The 25700-nt window shown below is 40.3% G+C and overlaps 1 protein-coding gene across 1 annotated transcript; it reads right to left on the reverse strand.

Moving 5' to 3' along the window:
- Nucleotides 1-575: 575 nt before the first annotated feature.
- SERINC3 (serine incorporator 3) lies at nt 576-20074 on the reverse strand. Its single transcript, XM_020789243.3, has 10 exons — nt 19918-20074; nt 14011-14172; nt 11931-12088; nt 9586-9665; nt 7411-7548; nt 6655-6824; nt 5958-6048; nt 4875-5055; nt 3887-4114; nt 576-1419 (listed from the first exon to the last, which is right to left on the reverse strand). The coding sequence occupies exons 1-10, from the start codon at nt 19954-19956 to the stop codon at nt 1281-1283; spliced, it is 1386 nt and encodes a 461-aa protein (XP_020644902.2). The 5' UTR covers nt 19957-20074; the 3' UTR covers nt 576-1280.
- Nucleotides 20075-25700: the final 5626 nt, after the last annotated feature.

Genomic DNA, 25700 nt, shown 5'->3' on the forward strand with positions numbered 1-25700 from the left:
GGACACATCCTCTGATTTTGCAGTAACAGTAGAGTCCAATCCACAGCGAATATAAGCGATTTTCCCCTCAAAATGAACGGCAAACTCATCACAGCAAGCTGAAGAGCAGTCCAGGACCTCTACCGGATTTCCTGGTTGAAGAAGATCCCGGACCACCCAAAACAGCTGTGCTGGACAACATTCTGAGGAAGCAATACGGATGGAGAAATAATGCCGTTTCACCAGCCGTATTGCCATGAAATAGGCCCGATAATGGGCTCTAAGTCATGTTCGATCGGACTCCCAGTGGTACTTCCTCCACCTGCACTCCAGCTGTCTCCCCTCTTGCTTCATCGCCCGCAGTTCAGAAGTATACCAAGGGAGTGGGCGCTTAGGCGCAATCATGTCAACCACCCGGGTCATCTCCCTATTCCATAGGGTGACCTGAGCTTCAACAGGAGCGCTGACCATATCAGACAGTGTTGAGATCTGTAGTTCAAAAAAGTAACTTTTTTGAACTCTGATCAAAAGTTTGATGTAGAATTGAACTATCACTTGAAAAGAAATAAGAAAAATAAATAACACTGAACACTTAGTGTTAATCAAACATGTTTATAGTGCAAATATTAAATGTCAAAATGGACAAATTGGTACACTGGCTTTTACAAGCATTGGTCATTAGAAAGAAGCACTTCAGTAAATGCTTCATTTCAATAATTTGCTTAAAGCATACTGGATATGGACCCTATGAAATAAAGTGGCAAATACTACTATTTAGCAAAACACATGTTCTGTATAAAAATCTGTCTTTTACAATGATCTAACAGTTGCTGATTTGCTACACTACATTAACATGCCATTCTCTACTGAGAAAATCTACTCCTACCTATTAAAAACAACACTACTAGATACATTTCCCAAAGCAGAATGTAGACTTACAGTATGGCTTTCACCTCTATATACTGAAGCATAAGGACTTTAAAATATATTACTTTCGGCCTAATTAAGCTTTCTCCAATAGCAAAATGCATCCTGTTTACACTCCAAGTTTCTTTTGAGTTTTACAAAATGTTTAAACAGCAGAGCTGTAGTAGAATAACAGTAAAGCTAGCTTTGAATTAAACACATCAAACTGTATATGGTTTAGATCTTGGCTCAAGCATAATACCAGAGAGCAGCTGTCTATTCATCTGTATGTTGCAGGAGATACAGCCAGAATCTTGGCTCCAAGAAGCAACACCGAACATTTGGCTTTCAGCAGAGCAGAATATAATGTTTCCACACTTTCAGAAAGTTACCATTTAACTGAAATCCCGATTGGTAAGGACAAGAGGGGCCACTAAGGTCCAGAGATAAAGGAGGAGACAGACCCAGCTTGAGGAGATTTTCACCCAGACAGCTGGCCACTTGCTTCTCAGGTTTTTGGTTTCGGCATCAGGGCTATACAATAAAAGAAAGAGGTAAATGAATTAAGCCACAGCTTGAAAGCCTCATTAAGACAAGAGAAAAACAAGCCATTTTTAAAACAAGTCAAAAAACAAGAATGTAGTTTTATGCATAGTTTTATGCATAGCTATAGATGGTTTTATTTTTGAAATTCTTTAGAAAAGTATTGGGGTGTGCATTGGGGGGGAACCATTTTGAAACCTGCCTCATTGACTCCAAAAAAACTACACCTCACCTTTTGTCTAAGGGGCAAAGTCCTCATGTTTTCTGAAGGCAACATTATCTACCCTAATAATTACAATGGGGAAAATCAAATGTCTAATGCTATTTTTGTAAGAATTAGATGAAATTGACTTGAGTCTCTTCTGATTCAATCAGATGGCCCTATCTGGGATGTCCTTCCCCAGTGAAACCTGCCTGTGAAGCATCTCATCATGCTTATCAGAACACAACCAAGCAAAAAGGACATGTATTTACACAAACCCTGTACTTTATACACCTTACAGCAACGGCTCAGAAAATCCAAAAGATCTATAACAAAGCTTGCAAAGGACTGATTTTAAATAGTTTTACTGTTTTCTAAAGGGAGAAGTTTTCTAAAACCAGGGCACACAAATCTGCCTTGTGAACCACAGAATGAACTATAAAACAAGGCCCAAACAACAAAAAGTATCTCTTTTCAGACCATGGAGGAAAACAGTGCCATGTAAACTGTGAAGCAAAATAATGGGCTTAGAGGAATTATTGAAAGTGGGTTGCAAAGGGTTAAAACTCTACAAGCAAGATACTCAGCTGCATGACATGTAAGCCAGTCAATTGCAGGGATCCACCATTGTGTCAAAGACTAGGTTAAAGCCTGGCAAATTTAAGTATACAGTGGTGCCCCGCATAGCGACGTTAATCCCTTCCGGATTAATCGTCGCTATGCAGAAACATCGCTAAACGGAACGGAAAAAGCCATAGCCATATGGCTCCCAAACTCACAGTTCAGCGAAGTTCCTCCATAGCGCCGCCATTTTCGTGCCCTCGGTAAACGAAGGCAGGGCGCGAAAACACTTGTGGTGGCCATTCTGGGCACCCGGCGGCCATTTTGGAACCGCCGATCAGCTGTTTAAAAAAACATTGCAATGCGAAGATCGGTAAGTGAAACACTTACCGATCATCGCAATGCGATGTTTTGCCTATTCAGAACATCGCAATGCGATCGCATTAGCAATCTAAAAAAATAGATCGCTATGTGGATTCGTCATTAAATGGTGCGCTCGTTAAGCGAGGCACCACTGTAATGGTTACTGAACCAGGTGCTATACTAGCAGCAATCTTTCAAAATATGTTTGGCTAGGTCTACTCTCTTTTACCTCTGAGAAACTGGGAGATAACATTGAAACACACACCAATGGCTGAAATCCTCTTGCTTAGCATAGTGATTCACAAATACAGTAGGCCCACTGAATGAACGGCTGAAATCCTGCTGCTTAGCATGTAAGTTGCATCTAGGCTCATTAAGTCAATAGAACTCAGAGCAGTTGAGATGACAAATTTACACTATTCAGTGTATCTCCTTTAGCTGCAACTTGCTATGCTAAGCAACAAGGATATCCCTGTAATACCATGCCTCTTTTCACTCTGTGGCAAGAATTATCATTCTGATAAACAATCAGAAACAGCATATTAAAGCATGCATTAAAATCCACAAGGTTTCTGTTCAATCTATTAACTCAGCATACCAGAGAGGAATACTAACCTTCTTTACAAGACTGAGAATACATGTAAAACATTTTGAGTACTTAGAAAAGCAGTTTATTCATCAACTGTAATATTATTCTTTAATCTATATCGACCAGTGTGGCGTTCACCCAGGTCATGATTATTCATATACTATTTGCATAGACCAATGGAAGTGTTGGAGGGGTGGAGTCATAAGGAATAAGAGACTCAGCAAGAGGAGGAGGAGTTGAGATAAGGTTCCAGAGATAGGGTTTTGAGATGGAGAATTAGAGGGTTAGTTAGAAAGTTGAGAGAGAGTTTTGGAGTTTGGGCGGGAGAGTGGTGTTTGAGGGTGGATAAAGAAAAATGCTTGTTTAAGAGTTAACAACATTGCTTGTTCTGTCAACACCTGTATCAATAAACAATTTCTATCTGGTTCTTTTAAAATGACATATGGTCTGGACATTTATTATTAATAATAGGTTTTGTTGATGAAATCAACTGGTGGCAGCTGAGGGGTACGTAGCATGAGCTCTTTGGCTGATGAAACAAACAGGGGCCACGTGGAATCGTGACAACCAGATACTATTTCATTTGCATCTCTAGGTGGAGCTGGAAAAGATAGCTATCTGAAATCCTGGAGAGTCATTGGCAGTCAAGTACCAGGCAGAGAGCAGCTCTCCAGATGCTGCTTGACTGCAACACCTAGGATCCCTCATTGTTAGCTATGTTGTTTAAGGCTAAGTATTCTCACCTGTACCAATTGGTAAGCGTCATCATGATATACAGGGAGGCAAGAAGCAGCATGAAGTGGAAGAAGGAATAGTTATACTGGACACCATCCTTTTCATTGTCCAAGACCCGCTGAACATCTCCTTCTTCTACATCTCCACCAGCAGTGGCTGGAGTATCATCCAGAATGACACTGTCACTTGTAGACAGGGTCAGCTTGTTCACTTGGCTGTAGTTGGAAGATCGAATGCTGCAAAATAGTCAGAAGAAAGGGGATTTACACATTTCAAATGTGTGAAAAGCATAGTTGCCTTTAAATGATTAGTTTTAAAAAGGTTCAAGAATAAATTAAGCCTCCACTTCTCTAAAAGTGCATAAACGTAATTCTACCACTGATGCTAAGCAAGCTTTGCATGTCAGCTGCATGGAAAGAGGACTGTTGAAAACCAGATGTAAGATGCTTTGAGTTTGGATTACACAAGCAGGAAGTTGGTCTCTCTCTCTTTCCACCCATCATCTTGTCTCATAGAACACTGATTTTTACAATCAGTGTAGAAACTAAGAGTGTCAAAGAATGAATCCCTTACCAGATTGTCATGTCTAAAACACTAGCACTTAAACTATCATTGAATCACCACTCTTTGAAAAGTTAAACATCCATGAATTTAGTTACATGATTGTTGTGGGTTTTTCAGGCACTTTGGCCATGTTTTGAAGGTTGTTCTTCCTATCATTTTGCCAGTCTCTGTGGCCGGCACCTTCAGAGGACAGGAGGCAGAACTCTGTCTGTGCTCTGTTAGTTACAATATGAAGACTAGCTCAGTGGTGTTATGAGTTAACACTCCATGGTTCTGGCAAATTTTAAAATATACAAAAGTAACCTTACATTCATTCTGAAGTTTCCTCTAAGTTAACACACAAAAAACTTGTATCTATTTAATGTATGTCAACTTTATGATACCATTTTCCTATGTGCCTGCAGTTTCATAAATATGAATCTCTGCTCTTACCTAGAGTACAGGAGACAAAGCACAAAAATAAAGAGCCCGACAATACTCTGTGCATCCCACCACTGTGGAGATTTTTGTGGTTCAGGAGTAGGAGGAACAACAACAGTTGTATTCAGTGGGGAGGAGGTAGGTACAGCTATTTGGCTGATGATGTTCAGAAGACTTGGGTTACAGTTGCGATCTGGAATGTTATATTGGAGAGATCAAACATGCAACAAACTGTCTTTGTTATAGCAACTAACAGAAGACTTTGTTTGGTAGCTTATTAAGAAGCTCCACACTTATTTATTTATTTAATATGCTGCCTTCCACACCCATGGTGGCTAATAATCAGTCAAAACATAATAAATGCAGTTTAAAACATAGTAAGATATATTTTTTAAAAAGTAAACAAAAATATTATAAACCATCATTTAAAAACACATGAAACCACACCTTTCTTAAGTCAGTATATATAGTATCCCATTATAGCCCCTGTTTATCCAAGTCTGTCTACAAAAGAAGGTCTTTTCCTGCTGGCAAAGTGAAGTGACTAAACTCTACAACGGGGTGGGGTATAGTGAAGAAACTGTGCGGTAGGAGTGGGGAAACTGTTTTCAGTCCACAACCAAATTCCAATTCGATAAAGGTCTGAGGACAGAATCCTCCATCGAGTGGGACGAGATCCACTGGATGAATGAGCCCCAGAAGAGAATGCAGAGGCAAAGCAAAATGGTTGTGCCTAACCATCATTCTTCTCCCTCTGTGGACTTCTCATCATCAAGCACAGAGAGCACAGTTCCATTCTATTCCTGCTCTCTGGAGGAGTTAAGCCACAGCGCAACAGCTTGTCTCCTGCAAAGCACAGCTCAGTTTTATGTAGGGAATTTTATCTCTAAATGCCCTCTTAACCTCATCACTGATGAGAGGCTGTAGCCACAAAAGTGCTTAGCAAGATAGGGAAGTCCAAGGGCTAGGCCCATCTTTAGAAACATTCCAAAATATTCAGATTTCTTCCCACCATTAATGCACAAGGGGTCTGTTCACTTCTACAAGTACACATGTGAAATACATGGACAACTGCTTGGAAATATGAAAGCTTACCAGGCTCATTGGACATAGCTGACCAAGTGAGGTACATGGTGTAGAGAGTAATGACAGATGACTGGAGAAGGCCAGAATGAGGCTGATGTTCCTGTTGAAACAAGCCATTTTTTACTGCATAATCAAATTTAATCAGGTTAAAAGCCTTGACTGGAAATCCTATTCCACTTTTATTAGAGTTGTGTAAGAAATACACTAGCATTATCAAATAGTGATGAGTAACATTCAAGGATTGTTTCAATCCCTTTTCCCCTAAATTACTGACTGGATATACTTTAATTTAGGCACCAAACAGCTCTTTCAGGATTCTCTAACTTGTTTCACTTCCACTTAAGCAACCACAGCTCACTGTCATCACTCCAAAAGTGCTGACATTCAGCTAGCTGTGTAACCTTTGGTTCCCCCCCTCTTCTTCACCACAGAAAACATCTGCTGCCATGCTACATATGAAAATAACTAACATTACAACATATATTATTTTCAAAATTATACTAGACCTCATTCATAGGTCAGTGGGCGTGAACCAGCACATTAGACTAGCCTCAGCCCCCCCAGAACTCTCCTGTAAATTATACAGCTTTACTGAGCAAGCCAAGAAAATGCCCTGAAGGAGAAGTATCACATCTATCTAAAGCCCACAAAAATTCAGATCTGTATATCTGATCCACATAATGAAGCTATGAAAAATTCTTCATACCTGGACTTTGGGAAGGATTGATGTGATAGACACAGCAATGCACACAATCATATTGAAGCTGATGAAAAACTTGTTCTCAGTACAGCTATCAGGTTTTGTGTAGAAAACATAGAAGAGCACAATGGCAACTAAGGACAGGATATAGTTCAAGCCGGTACATGACAGCAGAGCTGAAAAAAATATACCTCTATTATAACATGAACATAATAAATTAAATTAAGCATCATTTTTATTAATATCAATCTAATCCTATATTTTCTAAGAGTAAGGTTACTCCATAAAGACATAAGACTGATTAATTTCAAATAAAATATTAGATTTCTCCTCCCCTGCAAGGCTAACTATTGCTACAAATGGATGAAAAAACCTATTCTTAGCTTGATTTCCTACTTTTGCAACCTCCATATGAAGCATATTTATTCTCCATATAAACCACAATCAGTACAGCATCTACATAATTTTTCTTTCTCACCAGGGAGAAGACTAAAGAAAAGCAGTTACTTGATTTGCACCTGTGAAACTAGGGTTGAATTGTGAAATATCCTTTGTTCAGATTATCACAACTTATTTATTTATTTATTCAATCCTAAACTACAGCTAAAACATTTCCCACAGTGTAGCTACAGTGCAGTAGCAACTACTTGTGCTGTCAATACCGAGAAGCTTGGCCAAATACAGATATCTGTTACTAAAAGCAAATAATAAACTTCCCTGTTTCTTATGCATCTTTGCTGTTATCCACTAAATGCCACTTACCAGCATACCAACACCTGGTGTTTCCCTCTTCCATTCGTTCAACCCAGGATTCATTCCAGGAATGAGCAAAATCTACCAGAAGCACCAGCTGGATGAGAATGAAAAAGAAGGCGCCAATAGTGCCGATTGCAAACAACGCTAGAAGGAAGAAAAGAGGGTTAGCAGCAGCCTGTAACATTTGGTAACCTTGGACCAAAAGTAACTGGCTGAGGTTCTGTGACTTTCTTCCTTCACTCAGCAAAGATGTTCAAACATGTATTTATGCTTCACCCTTGTGTTACATCAGCTCATCAGTTGTTATATTCTTCTCCTACACCTGAAGCAGCATCTCATAACTACAGGTACCTCTAACAATCACATTAATATAAAATGCCCTGTAAAAACTGCAAAACCTATAGAGATTCCGGGGGTGTATGGTTATGTATGGCTTCACGTTTATTGTTTGCTTTACAATAGTCTTAACTGAAAAACTCAATGAGCTATCTAAATTCTGCAGGAGTATAATTTGAGCCAAAAATCCCTATGGAACATGGGAAGGGGAAAAACAAAACCAAGTGCTAGGCTGAATACACGTACCACAATACTTCAGCTATTTCTGACAACCAGAATCCCACTGGCCTATACTGTTCGTGCAATGCTCAGTCGTGCACATGGAAGTTTCTACAAGGAGATATCCAATCAGCCCAGTTTTTGTACAGCTGATGGTAGAGCAACTGTCAAAAAAGCCTGGAGATGGAAGTAAGCCATGACAGTCTTTCAAAAAAAGGAATAAGGAAGGCAAGGCCAGTGTGCTTTTGGGCAGATCACTGCTTCTTCTTGACAACAAAAAGACACACCAGCCGCACATTCCATTCTGCTTTTCCTACAACATGGTCAGAACTTGCTTCCAATTCCAGACTTGCTTTCTTCTCTGCCATGTCTCTCAAGCTGTGGGCAGGTAAGCACAAAGCAAGCTGTGAACTGTGGGAGCTCAGCAAGAGAACCACTCTGAAGAGTATACTGGCCAATACATTGATCTCCCCCTTTCTCCAAGAAGTCCAGCTGACATATAGCAGCCTCACCCTCCTTGCTTTGTGCTCACAATTCCATGAGGTTAGGTTAGGCTGAGACACAGTGAGTAGACCATGGTCATCCACTCAGTTTCAAGGTCAAATAGGAATCTGAAACCAGGCCTCTCTAGTCATCTACCAACATTCTAACTGTGTTCCCTTAGCTTTCTTAAGGTGGATGAGGAACAAGCAGCCCACTGTTTTGTAAAATCTCAGGGGCAGAGGAGAGGAGTAGCTGTTCTCACACAATGGAAAATGTACTTTCTTGGATAACGTCTCCTAGAATCTCCTGGCCAGCATAGCCAGTGTCCATGCTGGCTAGAAGACTCCAGAAACAATACTGCAAAAAATTCCTTTTGCAAGGTCAGATCTATAATATACAGATAGCTGGTTGGATCATTTAAGCCCAATACCAACTCCTCCTTGCCACAAAGCCAGTCAAGGTCCGGTCCCTGGGAGGCATAGTTACACTGGTCTTGCTGGATACAGTACAGCTGAGTAGCTCACATCAGGGTTTTGACTAACTTCTGAAGAGTTTACAGGCTGAGTTTATGTGGCAATTGCTCATGTGAAACAACCTATATTAAAGGTTTCCTTTAATATCAATATCTTTCTGCAGGCCAAAAGCACAGCACTACCTGTATGATTTTTGGAAAAAGAAAAACTGAAGACAACTACATTTAAAAAACTTATTACGATTGTGCTCCGCTTTACGATTACCCTGCATTACAACAAATCCGCTTCACGATTGCAAAACGATGGACTAAATAGGTTTTTTTCGCTTTGCGATGATCGGTTCCCTGTTTTGGGAACCGATTTTTTGCAAAACGATTTTTAACAGCTGATCGGCAGTTTCAAAATGGCCGGTGGGTAATTAAAATGGCTCCCCCTGTGTTTAGGGACGGATTCCTCGCTATACAGGCACCGAAAATGGCCACCGTATGGAGGATCTTCGCTGGATAGTGAGTTTTTAGCCCATTGGAATGCATTGAACGGTTTTCAATGCATTTCAATGGGCTTTTTATTTTCGCTTTACGATGTTTTCGCTTAACAGTGATTTTCCTGGAACGTATTATCACCGTTAAGCGAGGCACCACTGTTTATTTCTTTAATCATGAATACATACCAGTTGTGAAAGGCCCTTCTGGAATGTAAAATGCTCCAACCATGATGCCAACAACTGCAGCAATTTTGAAGAACCAGAAGCTGTTAAAAAAAAATAGATGTGACTGGGGAGTTATCATTCTTATCTGTAACAAATCCTCTTTCTCTACCAAAGATACGTCATAAGGAGACTTTCTAATAGTGATGAAAAATGAGCATGTGTAATTCTTTGCACTACAATTCTACTTCTAGTCATCAAGTCCGAAGCTGCTTCTGATGGGGACACAGAAGAGGGCCTTCTCTGTTTTTACTCTGGACTCTGGAACTCCCTCCCACAAAAGGCCAGACTGGCACCATCTTTGCTGTCCTTCCGAAAACAGGCAAAAACCTTTCTCTTCAGACAAACTTTCTCTTATGAGTAACTGGCTACATGGCTAGTTACATGATGGTTGTTTAGATTAATTGATTTCTATTACTGCTCTGACCGGGTCTTTAGTACTACTTGTGTTTACCATCTCTCAGAGTGGTATTTGTTTGCTCCTTGTTAGTATTTGCATCCTTGTTGTTTTAGCTTTAATACTGCCTTTTAATGATGTAAACTGTCTCTTTATACTTGTTATTCTTAGCTTTAAATATTGTTAAATATTGTTTGATAATGGTGTAAACCACCATTGTATTCTCATTGTTTTCAGCTTTAAATATTGTCTTTCAATGATGTAAACTGCCCTGGGTAATTTTAAAGAGAAAGGTGGGGCAAAAATATTTTTAAATAAATAAATAGGTTCCTAAAAACAAGCCCAAAGTTGCCACTACATTTGAGCATAAACCCTTCAGATGTCCTGTGACTTAAAATGGCGTGTTCTGCAACCGCATCTTCTTTTGTGATCATTTCAATATAAGCTAATAACCCCTACTTGCATCTTAGAATCATTTTTATAACCATTGTAACTGGTGCATCTACATTGCCGTGTGTTACAACAGTGTGTGGTGTTTATGGTAACATTTTAGAGATGCGATCAACAGAATCTTCCTTTTTACTATTGTCATCAAGAAATCACTTAGTCATAAGTGAGGGGGTCTGCCGTACCAGCCTTTATAAGATTGCATACACTTGCCATCAAACCAACAGAAAAGAGGAAAATAAAGGAAGTGGCATACACATGGGGACCTGGAAGACACCTCAACAATACAGTCCCTGCTTTAATAGAGGAATGGACAAGTTGATGTGTAAAAGATGCTTCCTATGTTGCAGCTGATAAAAACACAGAAACTTCAAAATCTGGCAGCTGGATGTGCTAGGCCAGAGGTCCCCAACCCTTAGTCTGTGGTCCGGTGCTGGTCTGTGCTGAGCAGGCCCAGGCCCTGGAGACAGACCTCCCAACCCACCCACCCCCGCAGTACTCCCCCTCCGCACAGCCCCTTTGCGCATGCATGCACGCCGACAACCACTCCCCTACCCTTTTGCACATGTGCACAAGCACCTGCATGAGCATGGCACCGTTGCTTGCACATGTGCATGAGCGTGCATGCACGAGCACCCTCCCGTTCCTTCACGCGTGTACACAAGTGCACGCATGCCTGTGCAAGAGAGTGCACGCTCCTTTACACATGCATGCAAGCGTGAGGGGGTGCCCCGCCATCCCCAGCCAGTCCACGGGGTTAAAAAGTTTGGAGACCCCTGTGCTGGACAATAGCCTAGTTCTTATGCAGAGGGAAAGCAAACTGGTTCAGCTTAGGTGATGGATTCTGAAAACAATTATTGGATTAGGAATGAAGTCTTTCAATTAGATAAAAAATTCATTGACTGTTCAGCCAAAGCTAGTATTTTCAAACAACTGGGGTTTTAGGGCTTTTTTTAGTTCTAGTTTTTAAAACTGTACTTTTAAAAGGTGACTGTAATCTGCACCAGGCTTGAACAGGGGCCACTATTCATCACTTCAAGAATCAGAAAATATTTATATTAATTTTGTCAAAGAAAACATATATATTTACTTTTCAGAGAGATTTCTAACCAAGATATTGGAAATCAAAGCAATTCTTTTACACATAAACATACAATGCATATATATATATGTATACTATGTGTATGTTTGTGTATACACAAACACAGACACAGACACACATACAGTATATATTCCAAAGGTAGTAAAAATTGAAATTAATAGTAACCGTGGTTTTACAGCTATTTATCTCCATTGGAGGCATACTTATACAGCCACCAAGACTGGAACAATGAAGCCACTTTTATTTGCCACATGAAACTTCCCCACCAAAATGAAAGCATATATTCAGTTTTTCAGTTTCTATATACATAGATTACAAATGATAATGCAAGGAAAGACAAGACAAATCCACCTCCAAACATACCCATTATGCACAGCTGCCCTTGGATCTTTACTTGATTTCACTTGTATCATAAGAAGTGCAAACAGGCAGAAGAACACGGCCATAGCAAAACTAATTCGGTAGACTGCTCTGTACCCAACCAAAGCTTCACAATCATAGCTGTTACAAAATCCAGGTATCTGAAATAACAGAACAATACATCCAAAAACTGATTATGCAATATCAGCATCCTTACCATATACTCCTGGGACTGACATAGCCATGAACACTAAAAGAAATTAAAATTCAAAAATGAAAGTAAAGTCTGGTTTTTATATAGTGATTCTGTCAAATCCAACAAAATGGATTCAGGTTAAATGTTATACAGGCTTGGTCTGCTAGACATCTCAGCAGCTTATTATTCACTGTATCCACCTCAGTCTGCTCACAGGTATGGTGCTTGGGAGTCCGTGTTTCAGTGCCTTCTGTCTCTCCTGGATGACCTGTCTCAGAGGTGATCAGGATGCCTTGACTCCTGGCCTGTGGGGAGGAGTTGAATCCTCCCCAGCCTTGTTTCCAGGCTTCTTTATCTGGGCTGAGACAGCAGATCTGGTTCTGTCTTCTTCCTAATGCTCTTTAACATTTATATAAAGCTGCTGGGGAGGATTATTTGGGATCTGAGTGTTTGGTCTCATCAATATGTAGAGGACAACCAATTCTCCTTTCCACCTCATGTTATTTCAGGGAGACATCTGAACTCTTCCATGAAGAAAATAATGGACTCAAAACAGTCTAATAAACTGGAAGCAAATCCAGTCGAAACAAGTACAACTGATCTGGGAACTGACGTTCAATTTGTGCTACATGGAACAGCACTCTTCCTACACAGGCAGCTTCATTATTTGAGGGCTTATTGAACATCTGAACCACTGATGTTCAAATCTCAATAGTGGCCAATACTCTGTTTCCCAGCTGAGAAAGTATATCAAATATGCTCACTCTAAAGAAATGCAGATGTAGTCAGTGGAGCAACATATGTCTTAGTTACATCATTTCTGAACTATCAATCTATATATGACTGCCTTGAAGAGTATTTGGAAACTGCCATCATCATAGAAAGCAGAGGCCCAAATCATAAGAGGCTGCATGCAAGAGTATAAGACTCCTTTGCCGAAACAACTGCATTGCCTTCCAATTTGCTTTTCATCACAATAAAGGCATCACTGCTAAAAGAAAATATATTTTAAAAATTCAGAAAAACAATCACATGATCTCATTGTATGCCCATATCAGGGAGCAATTATTCTTGCAACACAGAGAGAAAAACTGAAGAGCTTCTGAAGAAAGGTCACAAAATAAATTAAAAGACAATACAAAATTGCATTGAAGTTCTCCAGTGTACACCTGGAATTTTGTCCTCTGATACTAACCTGACTAACATACCGTATTTTTCCATGTATAAGACACTACTTTTTCCTAAAATCATTACACTAAAAATTGAGGAGTGTCTTTTACTCAGAAGTAAAAGGAGAGAACAAAATGACCCGTACCTTGCCTCTGTAAACAGGCTTCCTTCAATCACGAGGCTTAGCTTCCCACAGTCAGGAGACTTAGCTTCCTCCATTCATGAGCCTTATGGAACTTACATCAGTTGATGCTGAACAAACCAATTGGAACACACCTCCTTGGAGGCGGAGCCTGTAGGCAGTGCTCAGATTCAGCAAGGAGTCATAATGTCCTAGTGTTCTGAGCCCAGAAGCTGAATATTCAAAGCTAAGTTTTCTTAATTTTTGGATAAGAAAAAAAGGGGGTGTCTTATAAACAGGGCCTCTTATAAACGAAAAAATACGGTAATTGTGATGGTAGAATGATAGAGCTGGAAGGATCATCGAGTCCATCCTCCATCAGAGAGGCACAGTGGAGAATTGAACTCCCAACCTCTGACTCTGCAGCCAGAGGTCTAAACCCCTGAGCTATCCGCAGCCCAAAGAAACCGACAACTATTAGATAGATCCAGATTAGTTAAGATTCTTCAGCCTGCTCCAAGGCAGATGTTATATTTGTTGCTGAATCAGTATCCAGTCACTGGTGTTACAAACAGACTGACAGCCCCATATCATACCTTTTTCAGCTGCTTCTCCATACCTGGTGCCAGCATGATGCAGGCAACCAGAGTACTGAGGAGGAGAAGGAAGGCATAAATAAGCCGGGTCACGGTAGAATTCTTGCTGTTGGGACAACAACGACACAGCAAACATGATGCACCGCTGAACAGACATGGAATCTAAAAAGCAGAGATGTGAATGATATGAGCTTTCATCTTGAGTATTTACCCTTTCAAACAGAATTTTCTTTTTAAAAAGCAACGATAAGAGTTATAGGATTGCAATATTGAAACAAAATAATTAACACTAGACAAATAAAAAAATGATTTGCGATATTCATTAAAAATTGCTGATTCGTTAAACACTCGTCTCTTTGTATTCATGAGTTCCAGAGACCCTGACAAATACAAAGGGATGAATATTTGTACATTTTTTACATTTTTAAAGCCATCTGCCTATGGCTTTCCCACTCTGCCTATGGGCCCGCCAATCATAGGCAGCGAGCTAGCCCCACAGCCACCCATCCCCACAACCTTTCCCCCACCCACTTCCCCTCCCTACCTTAGCCGCTGCCGCCATCTGCCGCCCTCAGCGCTGCCACCATTCATCACTGCCCACTGTGGTGGTCTCCGCAGCCGCAGTCTGCCATAAGGGACAGTGCGCTTTGCAAAGATGGCGGCTGTGGCTTCTTTTGGGGCAGGGAAGTTGCAGGCACCATCTTTGCAAAGGGCAGTCTAGATTCCCTTAGCCTACGTTAAGAGAATCCAGGCTACCCTTTGCAAAGATGGCAGCTGCAGCTTCTCTTAGGGAAGTTGCAGCCGCCATCTTTGCAAAGGGCAGCCCGGATTCCCTTAAGGCAGGCCATAGCAGTGGAAGCCATCGCAATGAGTGGTGGTGGATGGTGGTGGCAGAGGCCACTACAGCGCAGGCCGCTGTGGATGGCAGTGGTGACACAGACTGCGGACTCAGATGGCATTAGTCAAGGTAGGAAGGCGACAGTGGTAATCGGAAGCAGGCAGAGGAGGAGGCTGTTGGGGTGGGGGGTCAGCTGTTGTTTTTTTAGACAGCCTCTAGCTGTCTTTTAAAAAAACACCTCAGTGAACCAATTTGTGGTTCATTTTTTCATGGGGAAGACATTCATGGTTCATCAACTTTGACGGACCATGAACCAGGATGAACCGCCATTTTGACAGTTCATCCCCATCTCTAATTAACACACAATGTGTTCCTTGAAGGCTGACAGACTTTGAAAACAGATTGTGCTCTTAAACAATTATTCTCTAAACTACAAACACTTTTAAAAACCTGTTGCTTAAATGCTGTAACACGATCAACAGTCAAATTATTTTTCCAACAGAGTTTTTCTACATTAGCCCAAAAAAATTTAATAAGGGAAAGGAATATACAGAAGGCATTTTTACATACTTTCAAATATGTATTTTGTAATTTATTTGTATGAACAAGCTCAAAGACCGATTTCAGTCAAGTCTTCATTAATCTACTCTTGTCAACTATGTTTTTTTTATACATAAACCACATCACACACACCAAGAGAATCAAAGAAAATCCCAGGACATATCCCAAAGCCCCACCCCTAATGCCATCATTTTACAAAGCAGGACTACAGAAAGGCCTATCTATAAGTAAAGTTGAGACAAGAATCACATTTACTCCAACCAGTGGATGAAAACCTGTTGCTTAGTGTAGTAAATCACAACTGCAGTTAGACCCATTTGACTCTGAGGAATTTATCACATAGTTGACTTATTAAATCCTCCCTCATGCAGTGGCCCTACTCTAATGCAATTTACTATGCCAAGCAAAACTAAGTTTCAGCCAGTGATTGTGAGATAAGAGCTGTGAGGAACTGGGGAATGGCAAAAACTGTAGGTAGGCCAGATAAATGTTGGTTTGAATATAACAGGAAATAGTGGTTTTCTTCAGTAGACAGGCTTAACAATATACCCATTTAACAACTGCTAGGATTCACAATCCTTTATGACCCTCATAAATGTGTCCTTGTGTCTTTGCCACACACCCCTTTAAAGAAAACAGAGCGTGCTGCTTATGTACTACCCCATAGCACTTAAAGCATTCTCTGGGCGGTTTACAATTATGCAAGCTACACATTCTGCACAGCACATGATTTGTTACTCTTGTATACAGTTTAATGCTCCTCACTAATCGACCAATTTGCTTAATGACCTGGTTCTAGGAATGGAACTCAGTCGTTAAATGAGGAGTGCCTGTATATAAATTGTATTAAGTCCTAGATTCCAGGCACTCACCCTCTCCTTTCCTAGCATGCATGAAATAAGATACACTTGCTTCCAACTGTGATTTGTTTACATATTTATCTAATAAACTGTGGATCATACACAGATCATACATTGTGGTTCGCCCCTGGTTCGTCTGAACTAAATGACAAATTTTCGTTGGAATGGGGGAAACTGCTTTGGTCATCTCTGTCTGCATATGAAAGAAAACAGGGGAGGATGGGCACAGAGGCCTGCAAGTTCACACAGTCATAAGAAGCCATGACTTCCTAATGCATCCTACATTTCAATCTACAGAAAAGCAGGTGAACTGCCCAGAGTAGCCTTGGTAACCAAATGTCTTGCTATGCTAAAGTAAATCACAGAGTAGGCCCATTTGAATCAATAGTCAGCAAAAGGATCTTGGCCATTGTGTAGTAGAAAGGAAAAATGCAACAGTTTATACCTGAGTGAACTATCCTATAATCAGACACTCCGATTTGACTAAATGAATTCAAAACACATCTCAAAAATAGAAGGTCATATTCTCTACACAAATTTGTATGGAGGAAGGCAAGTCCAGGGCCATAGAAATGCACAGTGAGCAATCATATCAGTGGGGGACATTTTGGTCTTAACAGGAGCTTTTCCACTAACATTATTTCTAATGGCCTATTTTGTTATGGTACTGTTAGAAGACTGTTCAAGGACCACTTTAGTGGGCCCTACAATATTTTTATGGTGTCTATATTTTGGCAAACAATGGTTAGCTAACACATGCTCCCAACTCTTCATACATTCACACACATATAAGTGCACACACATACAACACTCTGTATTGGGATGCCACGGTGCAAAGCACTTTGAAAGCACAAACTCTGAATAGTGATTCATTCTAAATTGTTAAAAAGAGATAGCAGCCACCTTAAAAAGAGATAATTTACACTATTCTGAGTGGATGACAGTTTAAGAAATTAAATATGAACACTGCTTTTGCAAAGCAATACCATAACTTCAGTTGACTATGAACTGTCTTCAACTGACAAAACAAGCAGCACTGGGTTGAAACAAAAAAACACTGGGGGGATAGAAATCCAATAAATAAATACATTCCCGAAAAGAGAAAACAAGAAATAGGGCCTTCTCGGTGGTGGCTCCTCGCCTTTGGAATAACTTATCTCCTGGTATTCGCGGAGCTCCCTCGCTGGGCACCTTTAAGAACTTATTACAGTGGGGTCTCTACATAAGAACTTAATCCGTATTGGAAGGTGGTTCTCAAGTTGAAAAGTTCTTATGTTGAATCTGCATTTCCCATAGGAATGCATTGAAAACCATTTAATTCGTATCTGCTCTTTTCCGTCCATAGAAACTACAGTGGAACCTCTACTTAAGAACTTAATCCGTTTTGGAATGGTGTTCTTAAGCTGAAACGTTCTTAAGTTGAAGCAAAATTTCCCATAGGAATGGACTGAAAACCAATTAATCCGTTCTGGCTGTTTTTTTGTTATGTAGAGGTGCGTTCGTACATTGAAACATTAGTTCCCATAGGAACTACAATGCAGAGCTGGTTAATACGTACTCTACCACTAGGGGGAGAATTTTTTTTTAACCTAAGATGACCTACCGTAAGGTTAAAAAAAGAGCAGGAAAGTTTTTTTTTCCTGTTCTTATCTTGGATTTCTGTTCTCAAGTAGAAGCAAAATTTAGCAAATGGAGCTGTTCTTAAGTTGGATTGTTCTTAAGTAGGGACGTTCTTAAGTAGAGACCCCACTGTAAAGACTTGGATGTTTCGGCAGGCCTTCTCACCAGATAGCTTTTGATTTTCTTCTCTCCTTTATTGTTTCCCTACTTTTATTTGTTGTGGTAATTATGTTGTTTTATGTTATTGTATTTTATCTCTGCTGTTGGCCGCCTAGAGTAGTCCACCGTGATTAAATAAATAATAATAATAATAATTGAAAAGTGCTATCATATCTCCTCTCAGTCTTCTTTTTTTCAAGGCTTGGTTTTTATATCTGGGATATATTTTGTGCTTTTAAAATAATGATTATGTTTAATTATTATTATACTTTGATTTTCACATTTATAATGGTTTTGTTATGAACCAAAGCCGATTCCCCAATTTGGTCTCCTGTAAGGGATCAGGCAAGATGCAGCCAGCTGAACCAAGGTTCAATTTTATTGAAATAAGCAATACAAAGTCATCTGGGACTTCTTTTAAAAGCAGAGAAGACCCCGAAAATACAGTGTACAGATATTTCATAACATAACAAAGAGCCATAAAGTTCTACAATACTATTGGTCAGTATAATCCTAAAGTTTGGATCCTAAACCTAATTGGATAATGGTGACAAGGTTACAAAATTATTGGTCCACTACCTGTATAGATATATGTAAGATGCCCCAGTTCCCCTTTGATCTGCCTCAATGATGTACTTCACTGTCTGTAGGAATGCATATTCCATCTTCCTTATCTATTGATATGTTTATGTTGTCTTCCTGGCCTGGGCCTAAATGTATGGCCTTCAATCTCTGTCTCCCTGCTAGTTTTTTGTTTCTACTATCTTCACAATGCCTTCTGGCAACATTCCTGAGCCTGGCCATCTGCTAATTCAAAGTGGGTGGAAGGTAACAAACAAGAAAAATTTTATACTTGCAAAGAATGCCTTTTCCTAGTTAACTCAAAATGGGCCTTTTCACTTTTAAAACTGTGTTTGAGCATACCCAGGTATCAGTTTTAATATTTACATTTTTAATCATTTGTCAGTCCCCTCGAGTCCTTCTATAAGGAGAAAGGGAGTGTAAAAATAAAATAAAATAGTACTGATGTATTAATCAACCCAAAATAATCCAACAGAATCAGAGCAAGGGAAGAGAAACAAATGAGCTGTCACTCAGGAGTGGATCTGCAATACTTGGTTCCAATATGGAATTACAGGCAAATACTCACAGGACAGGTTAAAGTACCGAGAAGGCTGTGACTCAGCAGCCACTTCCTGAATGAAGGAAAACATCATTCCTAGTGACAAAATCACAAACCCTAGGGTTATGAGGAAACTGTATTTCTGCTTTAGTGAGTTTCTCCTTACTTGATGTTACTCAGTTTTAGATCTAAGCTATATGCTATATCACAAAACCGTTTTGTTTCACAATAACATCCTTCAAAACACGCAAACAAAATCAGCCTGAAAACAACAAAGTAAATATGAAATTTAAAAAAACATTATTGGGTCGGGCTAATAGTATGTGCCTCTATTCAGAAGTAAGACTTACTAAGCTCACTGGGTAAAAAGAGGTTAAAAAGAGACAGCACTCCAACCTAATGTCCTCTCAATTATCAGGCAAATGCCCCTCAGAAGCCTAAAAGTGGGACCGAGGGACAACAATTCCTTTGCCTCCGGTCTCCAATTCACGATATGGTTGTTGACAGGCCCTCCCTCCGTGGCACACCGTGACGATCTGACATCAGCCTGAGGGGCTGACGGGGGGGGGGGCGACGAAGATGCACGGAAACGCTTCAGGGGCTTCCCTCCCTTGCCCAGGATGGAAAGAAAGAGCTCACCGCGAGAGAGCCTCGCAAGGTCTCCAAAGGGGGAGCCAGGGGTCCCCCTTGTCACCCCAGAAGCCGCAAGGCGGCTCGGTCGACGCAGCCCCTTCGCCCCTACTCACCCAGCTGGCCAGAGAGCAGACCCCCAGCACTGCCCCCATGGCGATGGTCCCAACGGTGTCGCCCCTCCGCCCACAGCCTCCCCGGCGCTACCACTTCCGCTTCGCCTGTCGCCGTTGATGTTGTCGTGATCACCACCCTTCAGCGCCGCGCTAATTGGCCACGAGGTCCAGAGTGAGACGAGCCAACACCAATCATTGGAAAGGGGCAAGATCTAAGCGAGGCGGCCAATGGAACGCCTCGACCGAGCCTGTCGCGAGGGCGGAAAGACAGACGCGTGGTGAAATTCCACGCTTTGGTGAGAGAGAGAGAGAGAAGATATGATTTTTTTAAAATAAAAGCTCACTGTACAAGCTGATTGGATAGAAGCTTTTGAAAAAACAGATGCCATTGTCAGTTGTTAACCAGTTAGAGAGCTTGGTTTGTTTCAGGGGGTGGGACGGAGGAGAAACAGGGATGGAAAAGGGAAGTGTCCCGCCCATCTTTGCTGCAATAGTTACTGCAAGGACGGGAATGGTTGCCATAGAAACAGTAGCGTGTTATCCTTTTGTGTATTATGTCTTTGTTTTGTCATTTTGTTCATTTTGCAGGGTTAAGGTTCGTGAGATTGCCTCTTCATGCGGTTCAGCCTGGGTCCAGAGCATTTCAAAAAAAAGAAGAATCTATGAACCTTGAAGATGATGTCATATTGGAACAACAGACATACTGTATAATTATTAGGAACCGCTATCCAAACAGTGATACCCAGTTATTATCTACCACTGAAGTCACTAAAAATGTGGGGGCGGGGTCACATGTTTTTTTAATTGTGTTTCGTCAGTGTTTACTGTGTTTTATTGTATTGTAAACTGCTCTGCAATTTTGAAAAGTTATATATATATATATAAAGTACTCTATCTTGCTTTCCAAACCTTTTTACTATAAATTCTTGGAATTCTTTTCTTTAATTTCTCCTGTTGTCTCCATTGGCATCCTTCAGTCTTGAGAGACTATGGTAACGTGCTCTGTATGGAGGACTTGGAACAGCGTCTAGTGTGGCTGAGAAGGCCAATTCGAGAGTGACAGTCCCTTCCACACTGAAGACAAATCCAACCTGTCCCCTGTCCAGCTCCCTGATTTTGCTGCTTCTGGGACTGCCTCTTTGCCTTGGCCTGCTGGACAAGGGTCTCTTCAAATTGGGAGAGGCCGTGATGGACCGCCTGCCTCCAGACTGAACCCTCAGATGTCAGGCTTTCCCATCTGTTGAGGTCCATTTCTAAGGCCTTCAGATCCCGCTTGCAGATATCCTTGTATGGCAGCTGTGGTCTCCCTCTGGGGTGATTTCCCTGCACTAATTCTCCATACAGGAGATCTTTTGGAACCCTATTGTTTATGCACAGTGTTAATAAACAAGACAGCAGAAATGGGCAAAATTCAAGCTTGTGGAAGCTGTTTACTAAAACTGAGAGACTGGTGCAAAATAACATCTCTCAGAAGTAGCTGATTGGGAGTGCTTGGACAGGCTTGGACAATTATTTTCAGATTATAAAAGGCTCGTAGTTCGGGTTTTTTTAAAAAATCCACTCTGTCTTTCCTTTGACACTTAAATTTGTCTGGGCAACTTAGACATTAAAGGAGTTGTTATTGGAAAATGTCTGAGAGACAGAGGTCTTTGACCATCTACCATGAATTTTAAAAATATAGCAGAAAGTTTGCATGCTTGTTGTCCAGTAGGATCTTAGAAATTAGGAACACAACTGGAACCTGGAAACACAACGTTCTCTACACAAAGTGTGGAAGTCACAACTTAGGAGTTTCCCATGCCAGATTTTTCAGCCTTTTAATGTGCAAATTATCTAAAGAATCCTGGATGTATCAGGACAAGTGTCCTCACAAAAGCAGGACATGGATGTGGAAGCAATTTTAAGACTGTCCAGCTCCTGAGGAAGACAGAAAGAAGGGAAGATTGGCTAGGGGGTAAGACAAGAAAATCATATCAGTTCCTCCCTTCTGTGGACCTTCTTCTGATGTCTGGAGGGAGAAGAGGAGTAGGATGGGTAAGCAGGCAACTCTGAATGGACCATCCAGAGGTTCTTCTAGTCTTCAATCACATTGTGCCCATACAACAGGGAGAAAATTTACATCATTTTGTTGGGGTGGGTGGGAGGTCCAGCAGCTGGCAGGAAACAAAAACTGGAAGCTGCCATTTCTCCACCGAATGCCACAACCAGTGTAAATACACGATAAATAAAATAACAGAGGAAAAAAAATTCTGGTCCTCCTGGCAAAGATCTGAACACCAGAGGTTGGAAAATGGAGGGGATGGGGTGTTATTTGTTGATTGCTGCATTAGCACTAAGGCTAGAAGTGTCGTGCTAATAAATTTGTCCTCCAGATATAAATCAATACTAAAAATAAGTCAAGGAACTAGGCAGGAATAAAAAGGTCTGACAAGACCAAAACTTTATAAATAGACTATAAATTCATACAATTTTGAACAAACAAAGGTCTTTAGAGACCTTGGAGTTGTCTTCTAAGCAAATGGCACTCGTAGATCACATGCAGAATATGTGGCCCAAGCAGCATAGAGATCTGCATTAGCAACACTGAATTTTTTTTTATAACAAAGGGGGAGAATATATTCCAGCAGCTTTAAAAGTGTTTGAGGCTAAATCAATTAACCAGTTACTCTGTGATGCGCAATTAGGACCCTATTCTGTCTTTACACCATTGGAAAGGGTCCAGACAAGATTTCTAAGAGCAATTCTGCAGGTACCATGTGAGATTCTTAATGCAGGTCTACGGCTGGAGATAGGATTCTTGAAGGTTGAAACAAAGATTTTTGGCTAACCATCTTTTAGCTTCTGGCTGAAACTAATTTTTTCCCAAGAAGTTTGACCTCTCTAATACTACAGGAGAATGATCAGTCAAATTGGAAGGAAGCTTTACTAGTCAAGCTCAGATCTTATGGTTTTTCAGAGGGCAATATAATATATTTTTGATATGATGCTGCAAACCAAGCTCTTAAGCAACGAGTTATGGAGGTGGAGAAGCAATATGATTTGGGAGCAATATCAAATAGTATTTATTTGGATTAAACACTACTGCCTTTTAAACCAGCTAACTACCTTTACTCACTGTTAATACTCAAATATCGTAGAGCCTTTACCCTTGCCCGACTATATGCATTACCATCGGCAGTACAAGAAGGGAAGTACAATATAAAAAAATTCCATACTCTCAACATAGATGTCCTTGTAATTTGGGTGCTATAGAAACAGTTATGCATGTTTTCCTGTCCTGTCCTTATTATGTTGATATTCTGTGGAATTTTATTGAACATCCTCTAAAATTACTCCCTGGACGCTCTAAGGCTTTTTACACGCTTCTATTGCTGTCTGGACGCAATATAGATATCTGGAACAATGTGGTGAAATTCCTTGCAGCTGTTGTTAAAATCCGTGAAAGGAAGGTTTTAAAAATTACTATACATGAGTTTAGTTATTAGTGGGTACCTGAAAGGAAGACTAAGGTAGTATAATATATTGCTCTGTTTTTAATTTAGTATGTTTTTTTCTTTTTATATATGTGTTTAATTGTTTTTGTACATTGATTTGTATGCCTAGATATTGGTCTATGACTGTATTAAACTTGATCTGATCTGAGCCCATGAAAAAATAAGTATACTTCTCCCTTGAATTATATGGTTCTGAATAGCATAGTTTTAGTTGTACACAGATGTTTAAAAATAAATAAATATTCTGATAAATAAATGAATATGCATTAAATAAATATGCAATAAATACTGTGCCCCTGGCTACCCCAAACCCCATTAGTTCAACACTGAAGGCTTCAAAATGGTCTGCTTGCTCCCAAACACAGTAGCTCTAATTCAGTCTCTCAATCCAGAGGTCATAAGCATCTTTAAGGCTCATTACACATGATACTGTAAGGAAAGCAATGTCAATGCTACGCAAGAGAATCCAGATAGAGAAAACTGTTGTATGGGGGGGGGGCTCCAGCACCCCTAACCCCAGAATTGTTGAAGGGAGAAATGTATTTTAAAGTAGAATATTGCCTGGGTACCCAAATCATTTGCATTGTGCACTGAGAGTAACAGGCAGCCTAAAGGGGTAGGCTGCCTGTAAATTAATATAAATCGTAAATTTATATTACATTTTATATCATTTTGTTTTTAATGTAAAACTGTATATTTTAAATTGTTTTTATCTTCTAAATTGTGAGCCGCCCAGAGTAGACTATGTCTAGATGGGCGGCATATAAATAAATAAATAAATAAATAAATAAATAAATAAATAAATAAATAAATAAATAAATAAATAAATAAATAAATAAATAAATAAATAAATGCATTTAAACAATAGTTGGGTTACATCTATATTTAGTTGGGTTACTGCTCAGCTGGGGGTTTCTGGGAGTTGCATGTCGCTCGATACCCAGAAACATGACATTTTGCATATACATTAGAGAGATTCTACTTGAGAAAAAACTGGGTGGGTTATATCTTGATTAGCCATGTTGCTAAGGGAATCCTGGGAACTGTAAAAATGGTCAGTGCCACAAATACAAAGTTAGCCCTAAAATACTTCTGCTTTCACAACTGCTTCAACCAGACTTCCTGGCTGGGGGATCATCTTCTCTGAAACAATAAGAACTGCAAACACACATTGTGCACAGACACAGTCCCAGTTTAAATACCAGACATGTAGTATCCCAATCGATAATGATGGCTAGGGGATACTGGGAGCTGTAGTCCTATAATCGCCACAGTCCAATGTCTGAAAAAGTAAGAGATGGAAACATTAACTGGTACATGGATACAACTGTGCCCCCATTAAATAGATAGGCTGCATTTAGACTGTCCATGTGAGCTTGGGTATTCTGGGTTTTGTAATCTTCACTAAACCAAAAGTCATATCAACAAATAGTTGGGGGGCATGGGAGAGAGGCAGATTCTGCAGGTTGGAGACCAAGGAATTACTTGTGTGTATTCTGGGAACTGTAATCTCAAAACATCTCAGAAACAATCTCCAAAGCAAAAGTATTCTATGGTTGTGGGGTTTTTTTGGGCTGTTCGGCTGTGTTCTGGAGAACACAGCCCAAATAGCCCCCAAAAAATCCACAACAACCATCAGATCCCAGCTGTGAAAGCCTTTGAGAACACTATTCTACTTTGGAACAGTATTCTACTTTGGAATACTCTGTCCTCTGTATTCTAGAACTTTATCTTTTATACAGTACACTTCCATTGAAATGAACAAATCTAGTGGGAGGGTGGAAGTAATGTTTTTTGGGGGGGGAATGGGGAGGGAAGGAGAACAGTGCGAAAGAAAGAGTAGAGAAGGCATGGGGTGGGACACAAAGCTGGTGAAGCGAAGCATATTTGCTCGCTATTAATAGATATGGAATTTCAGCAATGTAAGCAACCATTTATTTGCTTCTGTGAAGCCCAGTATTATGTTTATGCAGAAGTAAATCAGAAGCAAATGTGTGTGCAATTGCTTTTCCTCCTTTCATACCAGGCTTATGTGACTCTTCACTATGATCTTGTCCACTGTTGATTTCATGCTGTAATCCTTATTGGGCTATGGAATTTCTTGCCTCTGAAACTAAATGGTAGGTAAAGCATAAATATAAAAACAATAATGAAATCAACTGGACTTACTCCCTACTGAGATTAGAACTGCACATGATGATGGCACCGCATTACTGTTGTTATGTGATATTAAGTTGCTTCTCCAAAAGGTCCTATCATTAACAGCCCTGCAAAATTCTTTCAGATTAA

This window comes from Pogona vitticeps, chromosome 4, assembly GCF_051106095.1.
Source record: "Pogona vitticeps strain Pit_001003342236 chromosome 4, PviZW2.1, whole genome shotgun sequence".
In the NCBI taxonomy this organism is placed as follows: Eukaryota; Metazoa; Chordata; class Lepidosauria; order Squamata; family Agamidae; genus Pogona; species Pogona vitticeps.

What these genes read in the sequence shown, in the direction of transcription:
- SERINC3 (XM_020789243.3), bottom strand. Translation starts at nt 19,956, where the DNA reads ATGGGGGCAGTGCTGGGGGTCTGCTCTCTGGCCAGCTGG. An exon ending in CACCAGGTGTTGGTATGCTG is followed by an intron (nt 6,825 to 7,410) that starts GTAAGTGGCATT and finishes TATTTTTTTCAG; the next exon opens with CTCTGCTGTCATGTACCGGC. An exon ending in AGCTATGTCCAATGAGCCTG is followed by an intron (nt 5,056 to 5,957) that starts GTAAGCTTTCAT and finishes ATAACATTCCAG; the next exon opens with ATCGCAACTGTAACCCAAGT.